General features: G+C 44.7%; 1 protein-coding gene across 6 annotated transcripts in view; it reads left to right on the plus strand.

Moving 5' to 3' along the window:
• ZNF821 (zinc finger protein 821) overlaps positions 1-23,868 on the plus strand; it is a 169,572-nt gene that overhangs the window by 98,484 nt on the left and 47,220 nt on the right. For all 6 annotated transcript variants that reach the window (XM_078669671.1, XM_078669673.1, XM_078669676.1 and 3 more), the window contains one exon: positions 14,862-14,995. In XM_078669671.1, coding sequence (XP_078525797.1) covers positions 14,862-14,995 — 134 coding nt within the window. The remainder of the gene's footprint in view (positions 1-14,861; positions 14,996-23,868) is intronic.

A 23,868-nucleotide genomic window follows, 5' to 3' on the forward strand; every position in this document is an offset into this window, starting at 1 on the left:
TAATCATGTGGTGCCAGTGATTCAGTCATCGAGTGGTGCGAGTGTGACGGACCCGATTGGAATAGTCGACTGTTTTGCTGAGTACTTTCGCGTGGTTTATACCCCTGTGTCTGTGAGGGATGTGGCTGACTCTCGCCTTCTGTTGCGTGATATAGCTCTGCCCAGTGTTTCCGATTTGGATCGTGTAGCGTTGGATTCCCCCTTTACTGTTGATGAGATAGCTACTGCCATCCGTTCACTCCGTTCGGGCAAAGCTTTGGGCCCGAACGGGTTGCCAATTGAACTGTACAAGCTACGTCCCGACAGAGTGGCACCATATCTTCGCGCCATGTTTCTGGAGTCCCGTGAACGGGGTATTCTCCCATATGATCAGCGTCTGGCCACGATAGTTGTCATCCCCAAGGATGGTAAACCGCGGGACCTTTGTTCATCCTATAGACCCATATCCCTGCTGAATGTTGAGCCCAAGGTATTGGCGAAACTCCTGGCGACCCGCCTCCTGACGGTCATTAGTGACTTGGTCCATCCAGATCAATCCGGTTTTATCCCGCATCGCAACACGGCTCTTAACCTACGTCGTCTACACGGTGCGATTGCGAGGGCGGGGCTTCTGACGGAGCCGGCCATTTTGGCGTCGTTGGATGCCTCGATGGCTTTTGACACTGTGGAATGGCCTTATCTTTGGGCGGCTCTTGAGAAGTTTGGTTTCGGGCCTGAGTTTATTGGCTGGGTCAAGTTATTATATGCTGAGCCCCTAGCACAAGTAGTGGTAAACGGTAGAGTTTCGACCCCTTTCAACCTTGGCAGGGGAACCCGTCAGGGTTGCCCCTTGTCTCCATTGCTTTTTGCACTTGCCTTGGAACCGTTAGCTGCATGGCTTCGGTGGGAGCCTTCGCTTAAAGGGATTCGCTGGTCACCGGACTTTGAGGACCGCGTCTCACTTTACGCGGACGACATTCTTTTATATCTCACCTCCCCGCGTAAATCTCTGACTGTTTTATTTGATGTTCTTACTTCATTTGGTGCCAACTCAGGCCTCGTTATCAACTGGGCCAAGTCCTGCGTGTATGTTCTTTCGGGTGTTTTACCCCCATTGCCAAGCAGACTTCCTATCCAGGTGGTCCAGTCTGGCTTCAAATATTTAGGGATCTTCATTACGTTGGACTCCTCGCTTCGATTTGAGCGTAATCTCCTCCCCCCGTTGCTTAGATTGCGACTGGACGTGGCCCGTTGGCGTAAGCTCCCTTTGTCTCCTCTGGGCAGGGCGGCTCTGTTTAAAATGATGTCCTTGCCGCGGTTCCTTTATGCGCTCCAGAATTCTTTTGACGACATCCCCAAGACCTATTTCCGAGAGATCGAGGGTCTTCAAAGGCAATTGATTTGGGACGGGCGTCCACGTATTGCCCTTGCGAAACTCACCATCCCTTGGTACGACGGGGGCATGGCGCTCCCCGACATCAAGAGATATTACTGGGCTTCCCAGTTGTCTGCTATTAATCACGTGATGTTTTCACCGGGTCGAAATCCTGCATTTGAGATGGATAGACTCCAGCTGCCGGGTGGGGACTTTAATAGAGCGCTTTATTCTAGATCAGCCGGGCGCCATCTTGTGGGTCCGTCTAGGAGTGCAGTCACTGTGTGGCGAGCCGCGAATGAGAGTTTGGGATGGGAGGATCGAATGACACTGGCGACACCGCTTTATGCCTCTGAACGTTTGGGGTGCCTCTGGTCTACTAAGGGCTTTGACCGCTGGGATATGATTGGGATATGTAAGGTGGGTGATGTCTGTTCGAAAGGTAGTGTGAAGTCATTCCAGACCCTCCAGGCGGAATACGGTTTGAATGGTAGAGAATTTTTTCGCTATCTGCAGGTCCGACACGCCCTCGCCTCGGTCCTGACTCCTGCTGAGACCCTGCCCGAGTCTTCCCCCCTCGAAGATCGTGTCCTTGATGGCCACCTGCCTGATAGCACTATTTCCCTGATCTATAAGAAACTGATCAATAATCGGGCAGACTTATTGGTCCGACTTCGGGAGGTTTGGGTCGGCGATGGGTTGGAACTGGACGACGAGGATTGGCAATCGGCACTCTCTTCTCCGAAGGAGGTAGCCATTCCTGCCCGTCTCCGTTTGGTTCAACTTAAAATCCTTCATCGTGTATATGTCACTGGTCCGCGTCTGGTGACAATGGGCTTTTCCCCGGATGGGTTATGTAAGCGTGGTTGTGGGTCGAGTGCTACTTTTTTACATATTCTTTGGGAATGCCCAGTGGTGGCGGCCTACTGGACTGCTGTGCTTGAGGTGATGACTGCTGTGACTGGTGTTGCCCTGCGGCCGGAGACGCGACGGTGTCTGTTGAATGTGTGGGAACCCACTGACTACTCTGTAGCCCAGACCAGATGGGCTACCTTGGGTTACATGATTGCAAAACGGGATATTGTGCAACTCTGGGGCGCATCCAGACCCCCTGAGGTTTCAAAATGGGAGGACAACATGGACTGGTCCATGTTTCGTGAGAAGACTGTGTATGTGGCCAGGGGCAGACCCAGGGCGTGGACGAAGATTTGGGGCCAGTGGAATGAATATCGTGGGGATATCTGTACCCCTCCCCTTGTTGGCACTACTGATGTTATCCTATCTCCCTAGGCGAGCGTTCCCGGAACCTTTTCATACTGTTTTGTGAATTTCCGGTTCTCCCCGCTGCTCCCCCCCCCCCGATCTTATTAGAGTCTCAGGGCTCTTGTTATGTTCTCCTGATTGTTGACCATCCCCTCCGTTCTTTGGGCTGACCTTGATTACTATGCATTCGCCTTTTTTAGTGTTTGTTGTTTTTATGTATAAAACAGAAAATCAATATGCTCTGTGATATGTTTGGAGTAATGCTTGGTACTTGATTTGTGCCTGACCACGGGAGTACATTTCTCTTTCTTTCCTTGTGCCTTATGATTAGCGGCCAGCCCGTGAGGTTGTAGGCCCATTCTTGTATTTTTCTATGCTTGCTCAAATAAAGGTTTTTGAAGAAAAAAAAAAAAAAAAAGAGTGTGTAGAGGGTGAGAGGTTCTGAATGGTTGGGGACCTATTTTCGATCTGTTTTACAAAACCATGGAGATAAGTTACAAAACTGAAATGGGCCTTGCCCTGGTTTCTGTTTGTATCGGCTTTGCATTGCTAACTTGATATACCGGGGACTCCCATCTCGATGATGGGGAAGATTTTTGCATTACCTATGCACTACAAGATGTTTTAATGGCACAGCCTCTTTAACATCCGCTGGCTGTCTTTTCATTTTACACCTTCATGGCCCGCCACTCCTAAGTTTAAGTATTAATGATACACAAGAAAGGGAAGTATGGCATGGGTTACAGCAAAACACGGAGCGTGATGCATGCATTAGGTAGGCTTGAGCATGAGTGACATGCGTGTGCATTTGCTGAGCCTCAAGATCTTTAGATCCCTGTAAGATTGCAACATTTCCAATAGTTCAGAATAAAGAGGCATTACTTAGCACCTTCCTGCCACCAAAGCACCACACTTTAGGGCATTTTCCACCTCATAAAGTAAAAACTGAATGTTGCTGAGCAGGTAGGAAATATCTTTAATTAAAAAAAAAAGGTTGGAATTTTTACCGTTAGTGGAGAAGACTTTGCTGAGGGTATCTGCCGACTCCTGCTCCATAGGTGCCTCTGGGGGGAGACTAGAGGCAGATAAAAAATGGTGGTCAATGCAGAGAAAACAGATGCATTACACTGGCAGCTGCCTCCTAAATCCTCCCTCCTCTAATGTTTTAGCTGTGTGGGCAATCAGTGATATTTTACTATTCACCCTAATTTTATAGACTGTCGAACTCTTCAGACAGGTCCACTTAACATAATACTATGTGCATTTATTTTGCCCAATCTTCCTGTACACTGTGGGTCGGGTCATTTAGCAACGCTGCAATGCTATGCTTTACTGGATGTGCCTGCATGTGTACACCCCAGACATGATTTAGTTCACTACTCCTACACCTGCGCTTAACAATAATAAATTGCTTCATTGGTTCTTGTGTGAGCACAACATGAAAATAACACACAAGTGATGAAGATGGCAAGCACATATCTGTGTGTGCTGCTGGTTTAGGCAAACAAAAAGCTGCAGCTAACTTGAAATGAGTGCCTGTGCCATCCACCTTCCTGGTACTTTTGCATTTCTGATTGTCAGATTTGGGTGGGGATACCGAGTCCGATTTGGGAGGGGATACCGAGTACCAGACCCAGGTCATTTGGTACACCAACATATGGCACTATGTGTATCCTTCCGCCACAAACCAGTGGAAGTAATATGGAAACGGAGCTCGGTGAGACATATCATGGACATGGAGCTAAAAACAGGCAGCACATGACCCACTAGTTGCAAGATCTCTTCACATACAATGAGCCCTTGCATTGTAGAGAGAGTAGGCAACAGGGCATACGCCAGCAGCATAGCTTAGTGCGATGGCCTTGAGGCTGCCTACAAGGAGCAATTTTGAGGCTGGGAATCGACTGTCATTGCCCGAGCTGCCCTGAATAAGGGCAGATGAACGAAATACTAGGTGGAACATGGGGGTTGCACAGAACGTACGATGACCTACCATGGACAATCAATAAAGTTGCCCTGTTTAGCACCCTTCAACACAGAAGAAACACTACACTGCCACACCCAACAACCTATTAAACAAGAAGGATGATGAGACCTGGGAGTGTCAGTGACTGTGATCCACGGCTGTGACGAGTCTCCAGTCACCGGTCCAAGTCACTGTCAGCTCAGCGGAGCGCTGCGCAGCCGCCACGGCAACCCCGTAGCCTGACCTTTGCAGAAAGCTACAGGCTGATGCTGAACCTGTAAAATTAAATTTATTTTTAACAGTGTCGGACATTACAGACCTGAGAGTGACTGAGCCACAGCTGCGACAACGAGTCTCCAGCAGTTGGTCCAGTTTCAAGACATCATGAAGAGAGAGAAGGCGCTGGCGACACAGGCAGCAGTGCCAAACTAAATTTAGAAACAATACTGCTGGCCGCTCGCCCACTAGTGGCGGATTAAGTCCTGTCTCGGCAAATAGACAAAATGTTGCAGTCATGTGACGCACATGAATGCCGCCGCAGTGCTGCAGCGAGCGCAGCTCAGCCCTGACCGGTGTGTCCGGCCCCAGTACCACCTGGCAGATTTCAAGTAAACTTTTAATTAATTTCAACAGAAATTCAACATCAGGGCAGCAGTGCATCGCACAGCGTACAGTAGTGCAGTCTGTCACACACTCTATAGCTGTCAGAGCAGCGCTGGGTTCGCGCTGCTTTGCTCAGAGTGCTAATAGAGGCGCTTGATCTAAAGATTAAAAAAAAGTTCAGAAGACAAGAAACACAAGGGGACAAAGTATGGCGTGCCACAAATGTTGCCAAAGTGGATAAATAGCACAGAAAGGCTGGAGGCCGCCGTGTTTGAAATTGAGGCGAAACAAAAGGGGATGATGGACGGGGCGTTTGAGCAAATCAAACACTCACCCCCAGTCAACTGATCTAGGTTTAATCCATCACCATTCTTTAGCCCACTCAGCCACCCCAGTTCAGACATGGCCATATGCAAATCAGTCTGATCCTGTGCCTCATGGGAACAGTCCAGCCTGAACTGCCAAGCCATGTCTTCCCTGGACCGGAAACAAGCATCCTGGGACCGGTTTCGGATTCATAATCCTCATCAGCCAGGCTATCTTGAATCCAGTGGCCAAGTGAGCAAGGGACTCACGTCTGAGCATACCCTGCCACACTTAGGGCGAACAAAGCGATACAAAAGGGGATGATGGACGGAGCGTTTGAGCAAATCAAACACTCACCCCCAGTCAACTGATCTGGGTTTAATCCATCACCATTCTTTAGCCCACTCAGCCACCCCAGTTCAGACATGGCCATATGCAAATCAGTCTGAGCCTGTGCCTCATGGGAACAGTCCAGCCCGAACTGCCAAGCCATGTCTTCCCTGGACCGGAAACAAGCATCCTGGGACCGGTTTCGGATTCATAATCCTCATTAGCCAGGCTATCTTGAATCCAGCGGCCAAGTGAGCAAGGGACTCACGTCTGAGCATACCCTGCCACACTTAGGGCGAACAAAGCGATACAAAAGGGGATGATGGACGGAGCGTTTGAGCAAATCAAAAACTCACCCCCAGTCAACTGATCTGGGTTTAATCCATCACCATTCTTTAGCCCACTCAGCCACCCCAGTTCAGACATGGCCATATGCAAATCAGTCTGACCCTGTGCCTCATGGGAACAGTCCAGCCCGAACTGCCAAACAATGTCTTCCCTCGACCGGAAACAAGCATCCTGGGACCGGTTTCGGATTCATAATCCTCATCAGCCAGGCTATCTTGAATCCAGTGGCCAAGTGAGCAAGGGACTCACGTCTGAGCATACCCTGCCACACTTAGGGCGAACAAAGCTATACAAAAGGGGATGATGGACGGAGCGTTTGAGCCAATAAAACACTCACCCCCAGTCAACTGATCTGGGTTTAATCCATCACCATTCTTTAGCCCACTCAGCCACCCCAGTTCAGACATGGCCATATGCAAATCAGTCTGACCCTGTGCCTCATGGGAACAGTCCAGCCCGAACTGCCAAGCCATGTCTTCCCTGGACCGGAAACAAGCATCCTGGGACCGGTTTCGGATTCATAATCCTCATCAGCCAGGCTATCTTGAATCCAGTGGCCAAGTGAGCAAGGGACTCACATCTGAGCATACCCTGTCACACTTAGGGGCGAACAAAGCGATACGAAAGGGGATGATGGACGGAGCGTTTGAGCAAATCAAACACTCACCCCCAGTCAACTGATCTGGGTTTAATCCATCACCATTCTTTAGCCCACTCAGCCACCCCAGTTCAGACATGGCCATATGCAAATCAGTCTGACCCTGTGCCTCATGGGAACAGTCCAGCCCGAACTGCCAAGCCATGTCTTCCCTGGACCGGAAACAAGCATCCTGGGACCGGTTTCGGATTCATATTCCTCATCAGCCAGGCTATCTTGAATCCAGTGGCCAAGTGAGCAAGGGACTCACGTCTGAGCATACCCTGCCACACTTAGGGCGAACAAAGCGATACAAAAGGGGATGATGGTCGGAGCGTTTGAGCAAATCAAACACTCACCCCCAGTCAACTGATCTGGGTTTAATCCATCACCATTCTTTAGCCCACTCAGCCACCCCAGTTCAGACATTGCCAGACTGATTTGCATATATCCATGTATGAACTGGGGTGGCAGAGTGGCTAAAGAACGGTGATGGATCAAACCCAGATCTTTTGACTGGGTGTGAGTGTTTGATTGGTTCAGATGCTCCGTCCATCACCACCCCCTTTTGTACCGTGTTTGAAAATAAGGGGTTGCGGTGGCGCAAATGTTCCCAAAGTAAAAAAATTGAAAAGAAAGGTGAGGGCTGCCGTGTTTTAAGATAAAGCTCGGCGTGCAGCGATGTTACCAAAGTAAATAAATAGAAAATAAAGGCAGGCACCGCCATGTTTAAAAATAAAGCACAGCGTGCTGTGCTGATCAAGGGATAAAGGGCAGCCCACTGCGCTGATCAAGGGAAACCCACAAAGTAAAAACAATGTCCCTGAGCCAGTAACAATAATGGAAAAAGCAGAAACCGACAAGTCAGGGGGCGATGCTTCATAAAGGAGGGATCAGGAAAACAAAATACCCTCTGGGAATTTTTCAAGACATGCAATTAGACAAATCAAAAGTGATGGGAGGAGTTAAAGCCAACAAAGTATATACCACAGATCACCCTGACAGTGCAAGAGTTGTCTAGGCTCAGCCTAAAAACAATGGCCATCTCAACTGCGTAGGCATGAGTGCCCTAGTGGGCTTTAATAACTGTAAATTACTGTGGTCATTGTATAGCTCTACTGTACGTTTGGCTTCTAATAAATAATGTCTCCATTCTTCAAAGGATCTCTTGATTGCTAAACGTTGTTTGTCTGTCCTGCTGTAATGTAATTCAACTGTTGAAAACTTTTGGGAAAAGGTAGGGCACTGGATGCACCTGTCCAGGGATTACATTTCTTGTGACAAAAATTCCAGTTGCAGGATATGAAATATCAGGCTCAACAGTGAATGGAGGATGAGCATTTGAATGTTGCAAAATAGGAGCACATGAGAAGCATTTAGAAAAAAACACAAAAGACATGATCAGCCTTTTTGGACCATGTGAAGATGTAAAGAGGTTTGGTAATGGGCCGGACTATCTCAGAAAATTGATGAATAGGAGCTATGTGTGCATACAATGCATGCTGTAAAAGTGGTTTGCAATGTGTGCACTTAATTATTGAATGTATTGTCATTTTGCAAATGGATCTATGTACTTCTAGGTCGATTTACAAAATACAGAATCGTAGTGAGTCACAATTCCTCATTAATATTAATGCAGTAGACCACACATTGTGACCCACTACTATTTGGTGCCCGTACAGGGATGGTGGCCTGCTTGGGGCAGCACCATGTCTGTGATTTTTTACAATAAAGCTGTCATTTGTTTAAATACCAGTTCAATTTCCTGAAAGGAAGGCAAGGTCAATTTAGAAATTTTAAAAAATGAAAAGTTTCACAAACTTTTTTTTTAGGAGAAAGCAATGTTCTCATGGACCACTGCCTACTCCTGAAGTGTTTTTTTTCAACATTCACAATGGGGAAGAGGCCCCTTAGGGACCCTTTCTGTTTTGCAAATGGGTTGCAACCTCTCTTGAGGTGTTGGTAAAACACTCATGTTTTGCGACTGGTCACAAAGCCAGTCAGTCGCAAAACATTAATACATACCATAAGGAATCAGTATTTGCAAGGGATGCCCTAAAGACACCCCTTTCAAATATTGATTCGGTATAGTTTCCTAAAGCCATTTAACAATTCAGAAAAGCTTTTCCAAATTGTTAAATGGACTTTTTTTCAAGGATTTTAGTGTTCCCAAACCATCTGATTTACCTATTTAGAATGTTTCCAAACCCTAAAATCCTTTGTATATCTGGCCCTTAGTCTTTAAAAAAAATTAGCAAAGCTTAAGGAGCTCTTAACACATTTTACATAAATAGTTGTAGGCCAATGCATCATTGCTGAAACTTTCTTTTCACCGATTTTAATTCCCTTTGGGCTAATTATGTACCACAGAAATTCCACTGATTAGGTATGAAATACATACTAGCTACATTTGGCAAAACAGATGGTGATATTTTAATCAATGTAATAGTGCTTAATATGTAGTACGTGTGTTTCTAGGAAATCAAGATATCATATAAATACACCATAAATATTCTCAGCACTTAATCAATAAAGAAAAACAGAAGCAACTATTTAAACTTGGTCTGAAACAGTTTTCCATTCCTATCTTTCTCAGACACTCTCAAAATGATATGCTGCTATAAGATGCCACTTAGTGAAAATTGTTGTTTGTTCTCATCTAAGAGAACAGATACCAGTGGTGATGGGTACTTGTTTTTAACTGTAATCCTTTTGATTGCTGTATAGTCATTACATGCTTTTAACTCGCACCTTTTCTGTGATTCAAAAATAAAGGAGAGGAGACTGGAAACTGTGATCTGATAAATCCATTAGCTACATTCTCATAAAAAAAATACGCTAGTGTATTTCTGTTCTGTAAGTGCATGTAAACAGCTTCAAGGTAAAGATACCCCAGCTTAGAGATAAATCTTGCAATCATAACTTTTATGTGGAGATAATGAACTCCCTATTTTCGTATAAAACTACTCATGAAAATTCTCTTAACACTATGGTGAGCTAACTTCAGAGGATATCATTAAACGTCCTATTGATTTTGAAAAAACACATGGGGGTTTGTTCTTTAGTTACTAAACTTCGATCCAGACAGTAATCGGAATTTATCTGTATTGTTCTTGTTGCCCAGTCAATACCAGGATTATGCAGTGTTAACCATGGCATAGGCAAACTTATCGTACACTGTGGGGCACCAATCATAACAGAATACATTGTTTTTGGGAAAAATAACCAAACAAGATAACATGCTTACTCTAGACATGCAGAGTTTTCAGAATTTGATTTCTCCCAGAAAACAGTTTTCTTAGCTTCCAGGAATATTCAGCTGGCCTTTGACAGAGTGAACAGACATACAAAATCACAAGATTCCCCTGCAGCTGGTATGTTCAATTGTTGCTTTTCACACAGACACCTGGACGCAACTTAAAGTGGGTGACTGGTCTAGATTGACTGTCACAATTTATTCTACACATGGTTTAAAGCAGGGTTGTGCGCTGGTCCTTCTTTTGTTTAACCTGTATACTGCTGATTTGGCTATGGTTATTGAGCTGGAAAGTTATCCCCAAACCTTGGGATGCAGCACATTTCTCTTCTTCCATATGCTGATGGCACTGTGGTACTAGCACAACATTTAGCGGGTCAACAAAGGGCATCCATTGCCTTAGACTTACATAATAAAGAAACCATTTTAATATGAACTACATTAAAATGAAAATCCTAGTGTACTGTAGATGTTTCATCCATTTTCGTTGGACAATGTGTACCCATAATTTAGAAAAGGTAGATATAACTATCTTATCTAGTAACTTAGATCTGGTTGAAAAGCACAAAGCTATTTTAATAAAATGAAATATCTCTTTGACCTTCAATCAGGAACAGCTTTTAATACATTCTGGAGGAAATAAGATGGTTAAAAGCTAAAGCGAAGTCTAGGAGTCGTTATCACTCCAGCATCTGTGGGTCGAAGTGTTTCAGCCTATGGCCCCATATGGGATCCGTGGCTTACATCACGACCAGGAAATCCCTTATTCCCTAGATTACTAGTACAAACCAATTATACATATAGCAGACATACACATACATAGTACCCTTTAATATATGTTTCCTTTTCCTGCTAAGTAGAAGAAAGCTTTGCGTATATTTAACCTAAACTAAACTAGGGGTAGGCCTCATTGAGAAGTATGATGTGGGTGGCCTTGTAGTCAAACAGTTGCCAAATGTTGCACCCTGCTTACCCACCTACTACGCCGTCTGTCTCCTCAAAGACTCTTATAAGAGGGGGTATACAAATGTAGACCAACCATATTTTCCTCTCATTCTTCTGACTCCCAGAAATGCGTGGTGTCACAATTGAGCCCAAAAAATAGCAACCATAAGAAAAATGTTTTGTTAAACTGTGCAAATGTAGGCACCATTTCAGTGAGGCATCCTTAAGTAAAGTGTGTTTAATACATGCTAGTATTTCCCAAAAATATGAATAATGCAAAATTAGTGTAAAACCAGTTTCGGCAAAATTATGGTAAATATCAAAATAAATAAGCATTGACAATCAGTCTGGCAGTGGTTGCCAGCCTTTTGGTTTTGTCAATGTATGTCTTTAGACATCGTTTTTGTAAACCATTATTTTTGTGGGAGCTTCCGCACCCTCACCAATGTAGCAAGAAAGTCACAAAAGAGCACCCATGCTACATGTCCTCGTATTAGTGCAGATCTACGACTTTCAAGAATTCCCAAGTATTTACAGAAGTAGGCCTGGAAACCAACATCTTTGTGAACTGCAGTTTTGCGTGAGCGAATATGCATGTGTATGATTGCTCATATGAAAGTCTGCTGAGCATTTGCAAGTTCACTTTTTGTGTAACCCCTTTTTCCCCACTCTGGAAAAACTTTTATTTCTGCCCTTGTCAGGAGTAAATTTCCAACCTGTCTCAGTGCGGGAGGAGATTCGGGAAAGGTTGGTAAAAGCCATTAAACATTCAAGTTTGTAGGTGTGCATAGACATGAAAGGATATTCCAACCCTGGAACTAGCACTACTCACTACTTCCAGCTCAAGTATGTGGATTTGCGGAAAGGTGGAAAAATCAGGGCATTGCTTGTATACTAACCCTGCTATAATAGGAGTCCTCAAAAACAGTGATGGATGCAATGCTTGAATTAATATCACCCGCTGGCAATCGCTGGGACTCCTTCTTAGTCCATCATTTTTCACCTACCATGCCACCTCAGTTTGGACCCAGCCATATGCAAATCAGTCTTGACCCTGCAGCAGTGGGAACAGCTAGCCGGGGTTGCATGCTCTACGGTTCAGGGAGGACAAGGCTTTGCAGTTTGGGCTGGACTGTTTCCACTGGAGTATGATCAAGACTGATTTGCATATGGCTGGGTCCAAACTGAGGTGGCATGGTGTGCAAAATAAAGATGGACTGGGATACGGCCCTGTATAATTATCAATAACTGAGATTAAGTCTAACATTCTATCCATCACTTTTTATATACTGTAATTTGAGTCCTGCCATAATCAGAGAGGCTATTTTCAAAGCCCTGGTTCAGGGAGAATGCTGCCATAACTTATGATCTTAGTGCATGGCACCAAAAGGACAACAGTTTTTTTTTTAGTAAGACAAATAGATATATAAAGTATCCCGCCCTATGCACAAGCAGATATTTTAAAACCTTTCACACCCCTGCTTGCAATTGGTGGTGGCTGTGACAAAGTACTGGAATGCTGTAGAAGCGAAGTTGAAGTATAAAAATTCTTCCAGAGATTAAAATCTCCTGGTCATCTATCAATTAAGGTGAAGTTAATTACTAATAGATGGTTGGTTCACTGGGTTCTTTTGATATTTTACCTTTTTAAATTACTTTGGTGAGTGCACTTTACAGGCCCATAATTGTGATTACCAATACTTTTTAGCTTTTATATTAATTTTAAAGGGTCCAACCAATGGTCTTTTTTAACTTTTTGGATAGTTGTGTCTTAGTTACTGTACTGATCTTGCTGCTTTGAAGACTGAATTCTTGGGGCCCAGTGGTACTGGGTTGCTCAAGGTTTCCTCAGTAGCGAGTCCTTCTGTTCTCCTTTGCAACCTGAATTATACTCTGAAATGTTTGCAAGATGGGGAAATCATAGGTACAGGCTCTCACACAGAAAAGTAAAATTAACAAATTTGCCAAGCTGGGGGACGGACCTAAAGCTTCTGCTGATGGTATCTGAGGAAGACACAGCAGGCCCTGAGGCGTTGTCATTACCCCCGAAAATATCTTCATGGTGATCTGTGGCACACACACAGCTGTAGAGAACAAGATTGATGGTGTGGGTAGAAATCTCCCTTCTACTACAAAATTTGAAGAGGTGGCAGAGCAAATAACTGAAGCAGATAATGAAATCTCCACTGCAAAGGACACCTTCATTGTGCTAAAAGCTGAAGTGTCTTGCCAAGAAGTCAAGACATTGACAGCTCGAGAAGAGCATGAAAGACGCAGAGGGCAGATCGATGTGGAACAATCTCTGGGTAGTCGTTTTACCCAAGAACCTGAAGGGCACGCAGTTGGAGAAATTTCTTGCAGACTGGCTCACATCCTGGAAGGCCCCAGCAGCATAATGGCCTGCATCATAATTGAAAGAGTGCATCCGAACTTGACTCCTCTGCCCCCTCCATGTGCACCTCCCCATGCCATTATCGTCCACATATTGAACTATCACAACCAAGATGCCGTGTGTCATGCCATCCGAAACAGATCAGCTCTCAATATCGACTCATCTAGAGGTGAAGGAAGAGGTGTGGTATAGCGGCCTGGGCGTCTGACTCCAGAACAGTGATTCACGGTTTGATCCCGGCGCCGGTGGGAGGTCAACCCAGTACCATGTGACTCTGGGTAATAGCTCGCTTAATCTTCCCGACGACACCCAGCGCCTTGAGACCCTTAGGTCTGATTAGTTTGTGCTTTACAAATACCAGGTTTTATTATTATTAGAGTCATTATTTTTCTGACTATACGACCCTGGTTAAGCACCAGAAGAAATCATTTGTGCCTCTTAAAGAAATTAAAAGTCATGAAGTTGTCCTACATGTTCCTTTTCCCTGCAAAACTGAAAGTCTTGCATCAGGATCGATCATTTTAATTGAGCCTCCCCTGAGTTCTGAACTGGAGGGATACGGCCTACTTAGAGACAGGGCAGCCTGCAAAAAAGCACCCTGAAATCTCCAGCTCGGTGCTCTTGACGAAGGAACGTCTCAGCCCCCATAACGACGAGTGAGCGCTTCCTTTAATGCCATGATAAGACGTGACATCAATAGAAACCTGTACTACCATGAGAAATAAGCTCCCCCTCCCCCCAGTACCCCTCACCAGGTCAGACAGATGTGGTATGGCAAATTCCTGCTTGGCTGTATCCTTGCGAGAACCGGAGGATCAGGTGTTTTATCTTGGACATTGCATGATCTCAAATGCTAGGCTGGCATACTTTACTTCTACCATAGCCTGGGGCCACTTGGCTTGGTCACTATCCTCCTCTTTTGTTAGTTATGCGTCAGACACTTCCGCCCACAAAGTGCTGGGTGGGGGGATGTTGGGGGTAGACGTTTGTTCACTAAGTTTGGTTGGTTAAACACACGGATTCACAATTACGCAGATGCTTAAACCATTAAATAATGCTACTTGCTTCTTCTTCTGTTGGACAATATACCCAGGTAGGATTCTGTTCAATAATCATTGACTGTCTGGGGCCCTAAGAAAATGCCTTTCATCAGGATGTTGAGGCTCGGAAAAAGTATATCACAAGATTGTTTTCACAAGTGTTAGGTGCATGCTATCTACTGACATACTCATTCAGTGCTCTCTGTCCAGACCCTGTCCATATTCTAGAATTCTTAACTACCTCAACGTGTAAGCATAATCCCTAGCTGCAAGAGTGAGACATGAATATTTTTATTTACCTGCTCTTGTGGCTTAAAAGAATTCTTTTAAAATAAAAATAACCCAGATAACCGTCCTTTTGAATTAGATTGGGAGCAGCGCCCACTTCCCAAGACCATCTAAAATATGTGCTTTATCGCAGGTGAGAGTGAGGCGGATGAAGATAACACTGTTGATGAAACGTCCTCCCCTAACTCTGAGGAGGAAATGGCTGTGCTGGCTGTTAAGAAGGAGATGGAAATGACAACTACCCAAGTAATAACTGAGGAGAATGAGGTAAGTGATGATGTTTTATATGTATCGATATTTTAGCTTCCCAAATCCATCGCCTATGAAGACTACGGTACAAGTATTCAGGAATCTTTTCGATTTTCATGCCTTACCTGACTTCATGTACTGTGAATACACAAAGTTTTATCATACAGGATTCATGTGTACATGATGATTGTAAGATCATTTAGGTAAAAGGATGCAACTCTACTTTCCCTCATCAGATTTTGCTATTGGTGAATAGTTTCAGCAACAGCTGATAGTGTTGTGACTCTGATTGTTTGTGGTGCCTCACTGCCACACTTGTGATGAAATTTGTGTTTCATGTTGGAGGTTTGTCCAACAATTCGGGCTCTGGGGAAGGGTTTCTCTGGCACTGGTTTGTGCTACATTAAAAACAAAATGCTCTCAATAAATCCTTTTTAGTTTGCTGGGACAGTTATTTTATCAGTCATCTAAAGTTGAAAGAATCTGAATGTCTTTGGGTCAGCATCTTGGCGTACATGGCTTGTCCTTGCTGGGACCATTTGGGTTCATCCATGCTAACTGTGGCCTGTTGGGTGAATAGGATTTGCAGTAAATTTTGACCTACCCTGATTATGAATATGCAAGTTACAACTTACATACTGGTAGGCCTTAGGAGTGCTTCCATAGGTGCAGTCTGAGCTGGTTGTGTTGAAAAGCTGTCTTCCTGCCTGCTGCTGAATCGGGTTCCCTTGTTCTTAGGTCACTGAGAATTTGAATCCAAACCTCATGGTAGGGCTGTACCTTTGCCCTTTGTATCAACTGGACTGTGGTAGCCAAGAGCTTCTCATCGCTCATGTATACCAGGTTCGGGTTATGTAAGTAGAATAAAGCATACATGTACCCAATAGAAGGTTTACGGTGTGAGGTAGGTGAGTAGTCAAATACTTCTGTGTATGTGAGTGAGGTATTTTATGGAGTTCAAAATCGACACTTCTGGTCAACCCACAAGTTTTTAAGATTAAATCGGATAATGTAAACAAAGCCTTATGTAATTGGGAATATATAAAACCACTGAAATATCCAAGAGGGTTTAAAAGGTACATACAGCTGTATTGCTGATCCATTCATGTCCATTTTAAAGAGAAAAAATTAAAGAAAACTATTCCCATTGGTATATAATCTCTTGCAAAGAAAATCTGCATTGTTGCTTTAGAGTGCCCACAATGAAAGTTGCACCCTCGTTTTTGTTTTCCTCATTTGTGAAGATGTGGGAACTCTGGTTCCTGCCATTTTATTTTTGTTTTATTCTTTAAAATGCTACTGTTTTACTGAACGATTTAGCAGTGGTCTGCATTATGATTTTTTTAACCCTGGTGGCATGTTTTGTGACTGACTTCTCCTCATGGAGTTTCACTTATTTTCAGGTCAGGGTGTTTTTCTTAGAAAACAATATGCTTCATGGGGAGGGAATAATTATTCCTTGGGGAATTCAATGCTAAGCTTTAGCTGAATTGTTTTTCTTCTGTGTGACGTCACAGATGTAGCAGGGAGCAAGTGTAGCAAAGGGCGATGGGAACCAGCCTCAGCCTCCATTCACCCTTTTGAGCTGCACAGCAATTTTTCGTTGTTTTTCCCTTCTGTTTAGGAGCACATGTTGGCTCAGTTTTGAAATTGCTCAGTGATAAGAGTAGACATGCTCATGATGACTTTCACAGTAAGGTCTCAGTGCCCCACTCATTATGAGCCACCATCGTAAAGTGATGGGTGAGATGCTTAAATTAATCTCAGACACTAGTAATTGCTCAGGGCAATATCACTGTCCATCTTTTTTTGCCCAAAATACCACCTCAGATTAGACCCAGCTACATGCACATCAGCCATGATCCTTCTGCAATAGGAACAGTCCAACCTAACAAGCTAGGATCTCCCTGAACTGGAACACAAAGCAACCCATGATCGGTTTCACCCTAGTTGGGGGTCGTCAGTCAGGTTCAGATTGGTTCCAGTGGCAAAGTGAGCACATAACAATTCTGGGCATACCCATTGCAATTAAGGTGATACACTGAAGTATACAAAAAAATTGAGGGGCGAGATGCTTGAATTAATCTCAACCACAGATTACTCAGTCAGTCAAAAAATACTTTATTCGGTTCATAACAAAAAACACAAAAGTATACAAAAGTACCAAGAGAAGAGGGACAGAGGTACCAAATTGCAATATGGTTAACAGAAAAAAACATATGTAAAAAGGATAAAAACTGTACAAGATAGATTCCAAATACCAAATTTTAAAAAAATATACACAGATCATCCAGTTATAAATTCATTATTAGCAAACTTCTAAAAATAGACCATGCAAAGCTGTTATCTCAGACTAACTAGTTTTTTCCTTAGTCTCATGGCTATGGTTAAAAATGTAGCAACGTTAACGATTTCCCACGTATTAGACAGTAGTTGAAGATATAATAGAGCTGGTTTGACTTGTCTAAACCCTTTGTCCTTTAGTAGAGGTACAATAAATTTTGTCCGGATATCCGTAAAATAACCACAAAAGAACATAAAGTGAGCAGTGTCCATTATCGAAAGTCCATCACAGGTACACAATTCTAATTCTGATATCTTAGTCCAACATGGGCGCCCAGAGAGAAGGAAATGAAATTTATTCAACCTAAACTTAGTTAGTAGATATCTGTGATTAGCATTGTTAACAACCTTCAGATATGGTTCCAAGTCATGGTCTGTTGTTACAACTAGCTGATGAGCTCTCACAGTTTAGTCAACTCATAGCCTTCTCTATCCATCTCTTTATGCAGCCTATATGTGATCTTAACCCATTTCATGTCTCCCTTACCCAGTTTAGACGGCTCATCAAATAGTTCTGGGCGGCCTAATGAGACTGCACGTTTTTTGACATATTTTAGCCATGGGATGGATTCCCAATGTTCTAAAGTGAGACAGTCCCTCAGGATCTCATGGTTCACCTCCAGTTCCGGATTCATCCAGACCGCCATCCACTTTAGTAGGGGTGCGATGGCAATCCGGTCTTCTAAGTATTCCACCCCACATTCTTGATGCACTATAAAACCTGAGGTTGATTGCAGTACAGATAAAATGGACTTCAAAAACGTATCCTCTGCCACCTGTAACAACTTGACGTTCTTAAATCCCCCTAGATCTGCGCCATACATGGCTATGGAAACACATTTGGCGGCATAGACCTTTAACACTGCCTGTAGCGGTTTTACCCCTAGTTTAAGGGAAAAGCCCAGAGCTGCAAAAATGGACCGAACAAAAGCATTTCTTTTCTCAGACAGTTGTGGAAGCCAGGTGGAACTTTCATCAAAAACCATCCCCAGATATGGGAATCTAGTTATCCTCGATAACTTATTCCCATTACAGTGGAGTGTCATCGGCTTCCTGCGCCTGCCCTTTGTACCCACAGCCATGACATGAGATTTGGTGTAATTGACGCTAAGGTCCAAGGAGGACATGAACTCATGAAAGGAGTTTAAAAGACTTTGTAGCCCTACTGACGTGCGTGCTAAAAGATCGGCATCATCCGCATATAATAAAGCGGGAAGGGGAAACTTGCCTGCCCTCGGAATATCCTTACAAGCTGCTCCTAGCACACTGGCCAGCCCATTGATGTATAAAGTAAATAATAGGGGGGCTAAAATACAGCCTTGCCTGACCCCGTTGGTGATACCTATCTTACCCGTACAATTCCCCTTACGATCATATCTCACTGTGGCTGTGAGGTCCCTATGGAGATCGGCTAGAAAGTATACTATGTTTTCATCGATGCCCATCTCGGTCGAAGGCCGAGGACAGGTCCATAAATGCTATATATAAGCAACCTTGCTTCGCTATTGTATACTTTCCAATCAGCAATTGGAGGTTGAGGCTCTGATCTATCGTACTGCGCCCCTTTCTAAACCCATACTGTAATGCTGATAAAGAATTCGTTTCCTCAAGCCAATCAGTTAATTTACACAGAACCACTCTGCCTAAAACCTTCACTGCAGAATCTATAAGGGAAATTGGGCGGTAATTACCCGGGTCTCCTCTATTACCTTTTTTAAAAATGGGTACGATGACCGATTGCGACCAGGTCGTTGGGATACCGAATTTACAAATTCTATTGAATACATTAGATAAAACTTTAGACCATATTGCTATGTTAGATTTAAAAAGATCGGCTGGTACGCCATCAGGGCCAGGGGCCTTATTGCTTGTCATTTTGCTGATGGCTTCAGCCACCTCACCCTCATTCACCACTAAGGTATATGGATGACTAGTCAACGGAGTTAGACCATCAACCCCTATAGTCACCTGTTCATAAACTGACTTAAAATGGATGAGCCACTTGTCTTCCTGAATGCCACAGTCTAAAACATTGTTACTTGAGTCAACAAAATACGGTTGGTTGACCACTGCCCAGAATTTGGCACTGTTTTTTATCACGTCTATGGAGGTTAATTCTGCCCAGGCATCTTCCCTGATCTCCCATCTCCTCTGTTCTACTGCTACTTTATATGCTTTCCTTAAGAGGGCCACACGTTGTCTGTCGACTGGCTTGCTTTTTAAAGCCTCCTTCAGTTTACGATTGGCTACTGAACAGTTATGATCAAACCAGCCGCCTGTCCCTGAGTTTTTAACTTTGCTAGAACACATTAAATCGCACATAACCTGGTGACAGACCTTTTGATATGCCTCCACTACCTCTGTGTCCCCAGCTTCCTCATCCATACATATCCGCAACTCCTCCCCTCTAATATTGGAGAGGTTACTTAAAAAATCCTCAGGTACAATTTTACACCATTTAATCCTTCGTGCCTGGTCTGTTGCCCGAATATCTTGTTTATCAACCCTGTTCAGTGAGCTCTCAGATGTGCTAAGGACGCCTCTAACACATAGAAAGACAGGGTTGTGATCGCTAAAGTGAGACCAAACAGGAAAATAGCCTACTATGTTATTCCCCAGGGTTGAGCTTATAAAAATAAAATCTATAGTTGACCCACTGCCATTTCCCTTAAAAGTGGGTATATCCACCTCATCCCCCGTGGGTAACATCAAACCATTTTCAGCCAGGGTATTTTCTAATAGGATCCCCTGATCCGTATGCTCAAAATGAATATCACCTTGTTCAATGGGGGCAAATAGAACATTTGACAGACAGTTATCTGGACATCCATGAATATTGAAGTCCCCCAGTAATATTATAAAGCATTGAGACTCCGTCAGCTCCTTATATTCTGCTAAGAAGGAATTTAACGCTGTCAAGTTGCTGGTTGAGGTGGCTCTATCAAAGGAGTTATAAAAATTTACAATTAGAACATTATATGCCCCTTTACAGGCGATTTGAACTGCCAAACAGTAGGGGGAACCTGAGGCAATCATCGTGTGTGTTCCAAAAATGTTAGCCGCCACAAGGGTTACCAACCCGCCCCTAGCTCTTCCCCTAGTGGTAGTAACGGCTGGGAGAGAATAGGTGGTATAGCCATCCAAGGTAAATATGTTCTTTGTGTCCCAGGTCTCCTGTAGGCCAATGATGTCTCCAGTACCTATAACTTCCCTCCAAATAGGATCATCAACTTTGTTCCTAAGCCCAGCAAAGCAACAGCACACTGACGGCAGCGAGGGTCCAGTCCCAACAGGAAATCAAAATTGAGGTCCCATGCAGGTTACCTCAATTTTGCTTTCCGGGGACCTCAATTTTGCTTTCCTGTTGGGACTGGACCCTCGCTGCCGTCAGTGTGCTGTTGCCATCCTGTGCGCTGCTCCCCCTGAAGCGCTACACCTCGCCGGACCCGCTTCGCGGGTCCCGCTTCGCTGTGCTCGCTCACTGCGGGAGTAGGTGCGAAGGAAGGGTTGGGTCCTGCAAGACTGTTGTGGGTGTGCTGTGAAGTCTCAGGGCTGCGAGCGGTTGGTACAGGGACTCCATCTCCCAGGAGTCCCTGTTAGCCAGACCCGAGACACCTGGGCCGCTCTCCCTGATTGACACGCCCCCACCAACGCTGCTAAAGACTCCGGACCTCCTAACCTGCGTGGGACCTCAATTTTGCTTTCCTGTTGGGACTGGACCCTTGCTGCCGTCAGTGTGCTGTTGCCATCCTGTGCGCTGCTCCCCCTGAAGCGCTACACCTCGCCGGACCCGCTTCACGGGTCCCGCTTCGCTGTGCTCGCTCACTGCGGGAGTAGGTGCGATGGAAGGGTTGGGTCCTGCAAGACTGTTGTGGGTGTTCTGTGAAGTCTCATGGCTGCGAACGGTTGGTACAGGGACTCCATCTCCCAGTAGTCCCTGTTAGCCAGACCCGAGACACCTGGGCCGCTCTCCCTGATTGACACGCCCCCACCAACGCTGCTAAAGACTCCGGACCTCCTAACCTGCGTGGGACCTCAATTTTGCACAGATTACTCAATTACTCGGGCTGCATCGTAGTCCATTGTTTTTTTTTACCACAATCAGTAATGGCTGGCAGGGAACAGTGGTGGCGGGGCCAAAATATAAATAAAAAAAAATACCTTCTCACGACCGCAGCCTCTCCTCAACTTCACTTCCTGGTGAGTCCCGGAAGCAGGAAACACACAGTCTCCCCTAAGTCAATCATAGCGCTGCAATGCAGCATTGTGATTGGTCTGAATGCCATGCTTTGGCACTTAGACAGGAACTAAGAGCCTGTGCATGTTCCCCACCAGGCTGTTTATTAGAGCCTGGTGGGGAAAATGCAAAGTGCGCGTTACTGTTTGGCCGGCCAAACCGTCATGCGCACTTAAGTACATGAACCACTCCTCCCACTGTGGCACCAGCCCCGCCTCGCCCTAACTCAGCCCCGTAGCTCTGAAAAATAAAACAATATTTACAATGTTTTCCTTTTTCCTGCTCTGAGAGCAGTGGGGCAACGCTCCTCCGCCTTAGCGAAGGAGTTGTCCGTGCCCACAATTCCACCTCAGATTAGACCTAGTCATATGCAAATCAACCTGGATCCTGCTCACAGGGTGCAACCCCTTTTCTGTTTTTAAGTTAAAATCTTTGGAAAAAGTGAGAGGGTTTTTGTTGGGTTCATCATGCTATAGCATAGAGATCAGATTCTGGAATACTTTATATTTTGGATCAGAGTGTTTCATGCCTCAGAATATGGCTCTAAGGAGGATGGCTCGAATGCTGAGTCACCACTGTGTATTTATAGGTAGGACCGTGTTTCCATAAGAAATAGATTTGCTTGATTTGGTAATAACTTTGACGCCATTTGATGAATCTTCACAAAACTTTCCCTCAAAAAAAATGTATCCACCGTAGCTTCTTTCTGGAAAGCTTCGGAGTGATTTGTCAAGCAGGCCAGACAAAATTGGGAGTCCCAAATGCGTTTTCTCCAAGCAGTATCCCATAGGAAAATTGAACAGCGCTGCAGCCAAAACAGCTGAATGGAATTACACCAAACCTGGCAGAAAGTTCTTTACCCAGAAAGTTTGGCCATGGTTGTTGATCAACAGATAAGATCTGATTTGCTGTTTCACTTCAACAAATAGGTTTGTGAGCCATTTTAGGACTCAGCGACTGAGTCCTCTTGTCCTCCAATAAAAATAACATATGGCGGGGGCAGGGTACGGGTACCCTGACCCCTAGGCCCCTTAGGGAGGTCCCAGAAAAACACCCCGTAGGGCCAGAGACAAATTTTATTAATTTTTCAAAAACCTTTTAAAAAGGTTTCAAATACAACATACAGTAAATGCAGGGTCATCACGTCGACAGATCATATTCCAAGCGATACATTTCTGAATCATCATCCTAATCCCACATACCCTCCTTTCCTCCTGTATATCAAGAACCTCCCTACTTGACATGAACTGGGTATAAAATCTCACTATGTGCTAGACCTAAAGTGTATCGGCCCTCCTCCCATCCCTCCGTCCCCTAACCCTGTGCCCGCGTCCGTATGCAATCTAATGAACAGCTCTCTATTCCTCCAGTTCTCCAGCGTCCAAGGTTCCCCATATCTTCTCATACTTTAGCTTGCAACCTCTGCCCTTATAAATCTCCTTTTCAATCATTTTTCATCATGTCATCCCTTCCTCCCAGTGTGTGAACAATAGAGACGTGTCACTCCTTACACTCCCTTTTCTGAACGACATTTCTTTACGCACCCATATTTCCCACATTCACAAGAATCTTCTGGTACATTGTGAAGTCAGAAGGGTCCCATATGCCCAGTAATGCTCTACATGGTGTAAGGTCAATGTTGATCCCAACCGCCTCCACCAGTGATTTGGTCACTCCTTCCCAGAATGTGCAGATTGCAGGGCATTGCCACCACGTGTGAAGAAAAGTTCCCTCCTCTCCACATTTCCGAAACACAGAGGGTTCTTGGCCTTCCCTATTTTGTGGAATAAGGTTCTGTTATAATATGGTCTATGCAGTACCTTAAGTTGGATTAATCTGAAGCTGGCCTTTATGGTCCCCTCTGTTGTGAATGCCAGGGCCTCCTGCCAATCCTCATAATCAATTTCCCCAATGTATTTCACCCATCTCTCTTTCAGGTTTGTTAGAGAACCCTGCACATTTCGCATTAATGTTCCATATGCCAGCGATATCCGCTTATGCCTTATCTGCCCATCCATTAACGTCGCTCCAGCTGGGACTCCTCCAGTGTCTCTTCCTCCTTATCTATACTATGGGTAAGTGCGTGTCTCAGCTTCCCATATTTCAACCACTGTACTGTTGGCATCTGATATGCTATCTAAAGGTGGTCAAAGGGGACAACTCCATTTGCATCCCCCCCAGTGTGTTTATGCTTATCGTGTCCTAGCCTAGGAAGCCCTTCAAGTCAGACACCCGTCTCAATTGAGTGCCCTCCTAAAGGGGTGTTCTGGGAGTGAGCCTTTTGTCCCACTTCATTTCCCTCAGCAAAGCT

The sequence above is a fragment of the Lissotriton helveticus genome, chromosome 12 (genome assembly GCF_964261635.1).
Source record: "Lissotriton helveticus chromosome 12, aLisHel1.1, whole genome shotgun sequence".
NCBI lineage: Eukaryota > Metazoa > Chordata > Amphibia > Caudata > Salamandridae > Lissotriton > Lissotriton helveticus.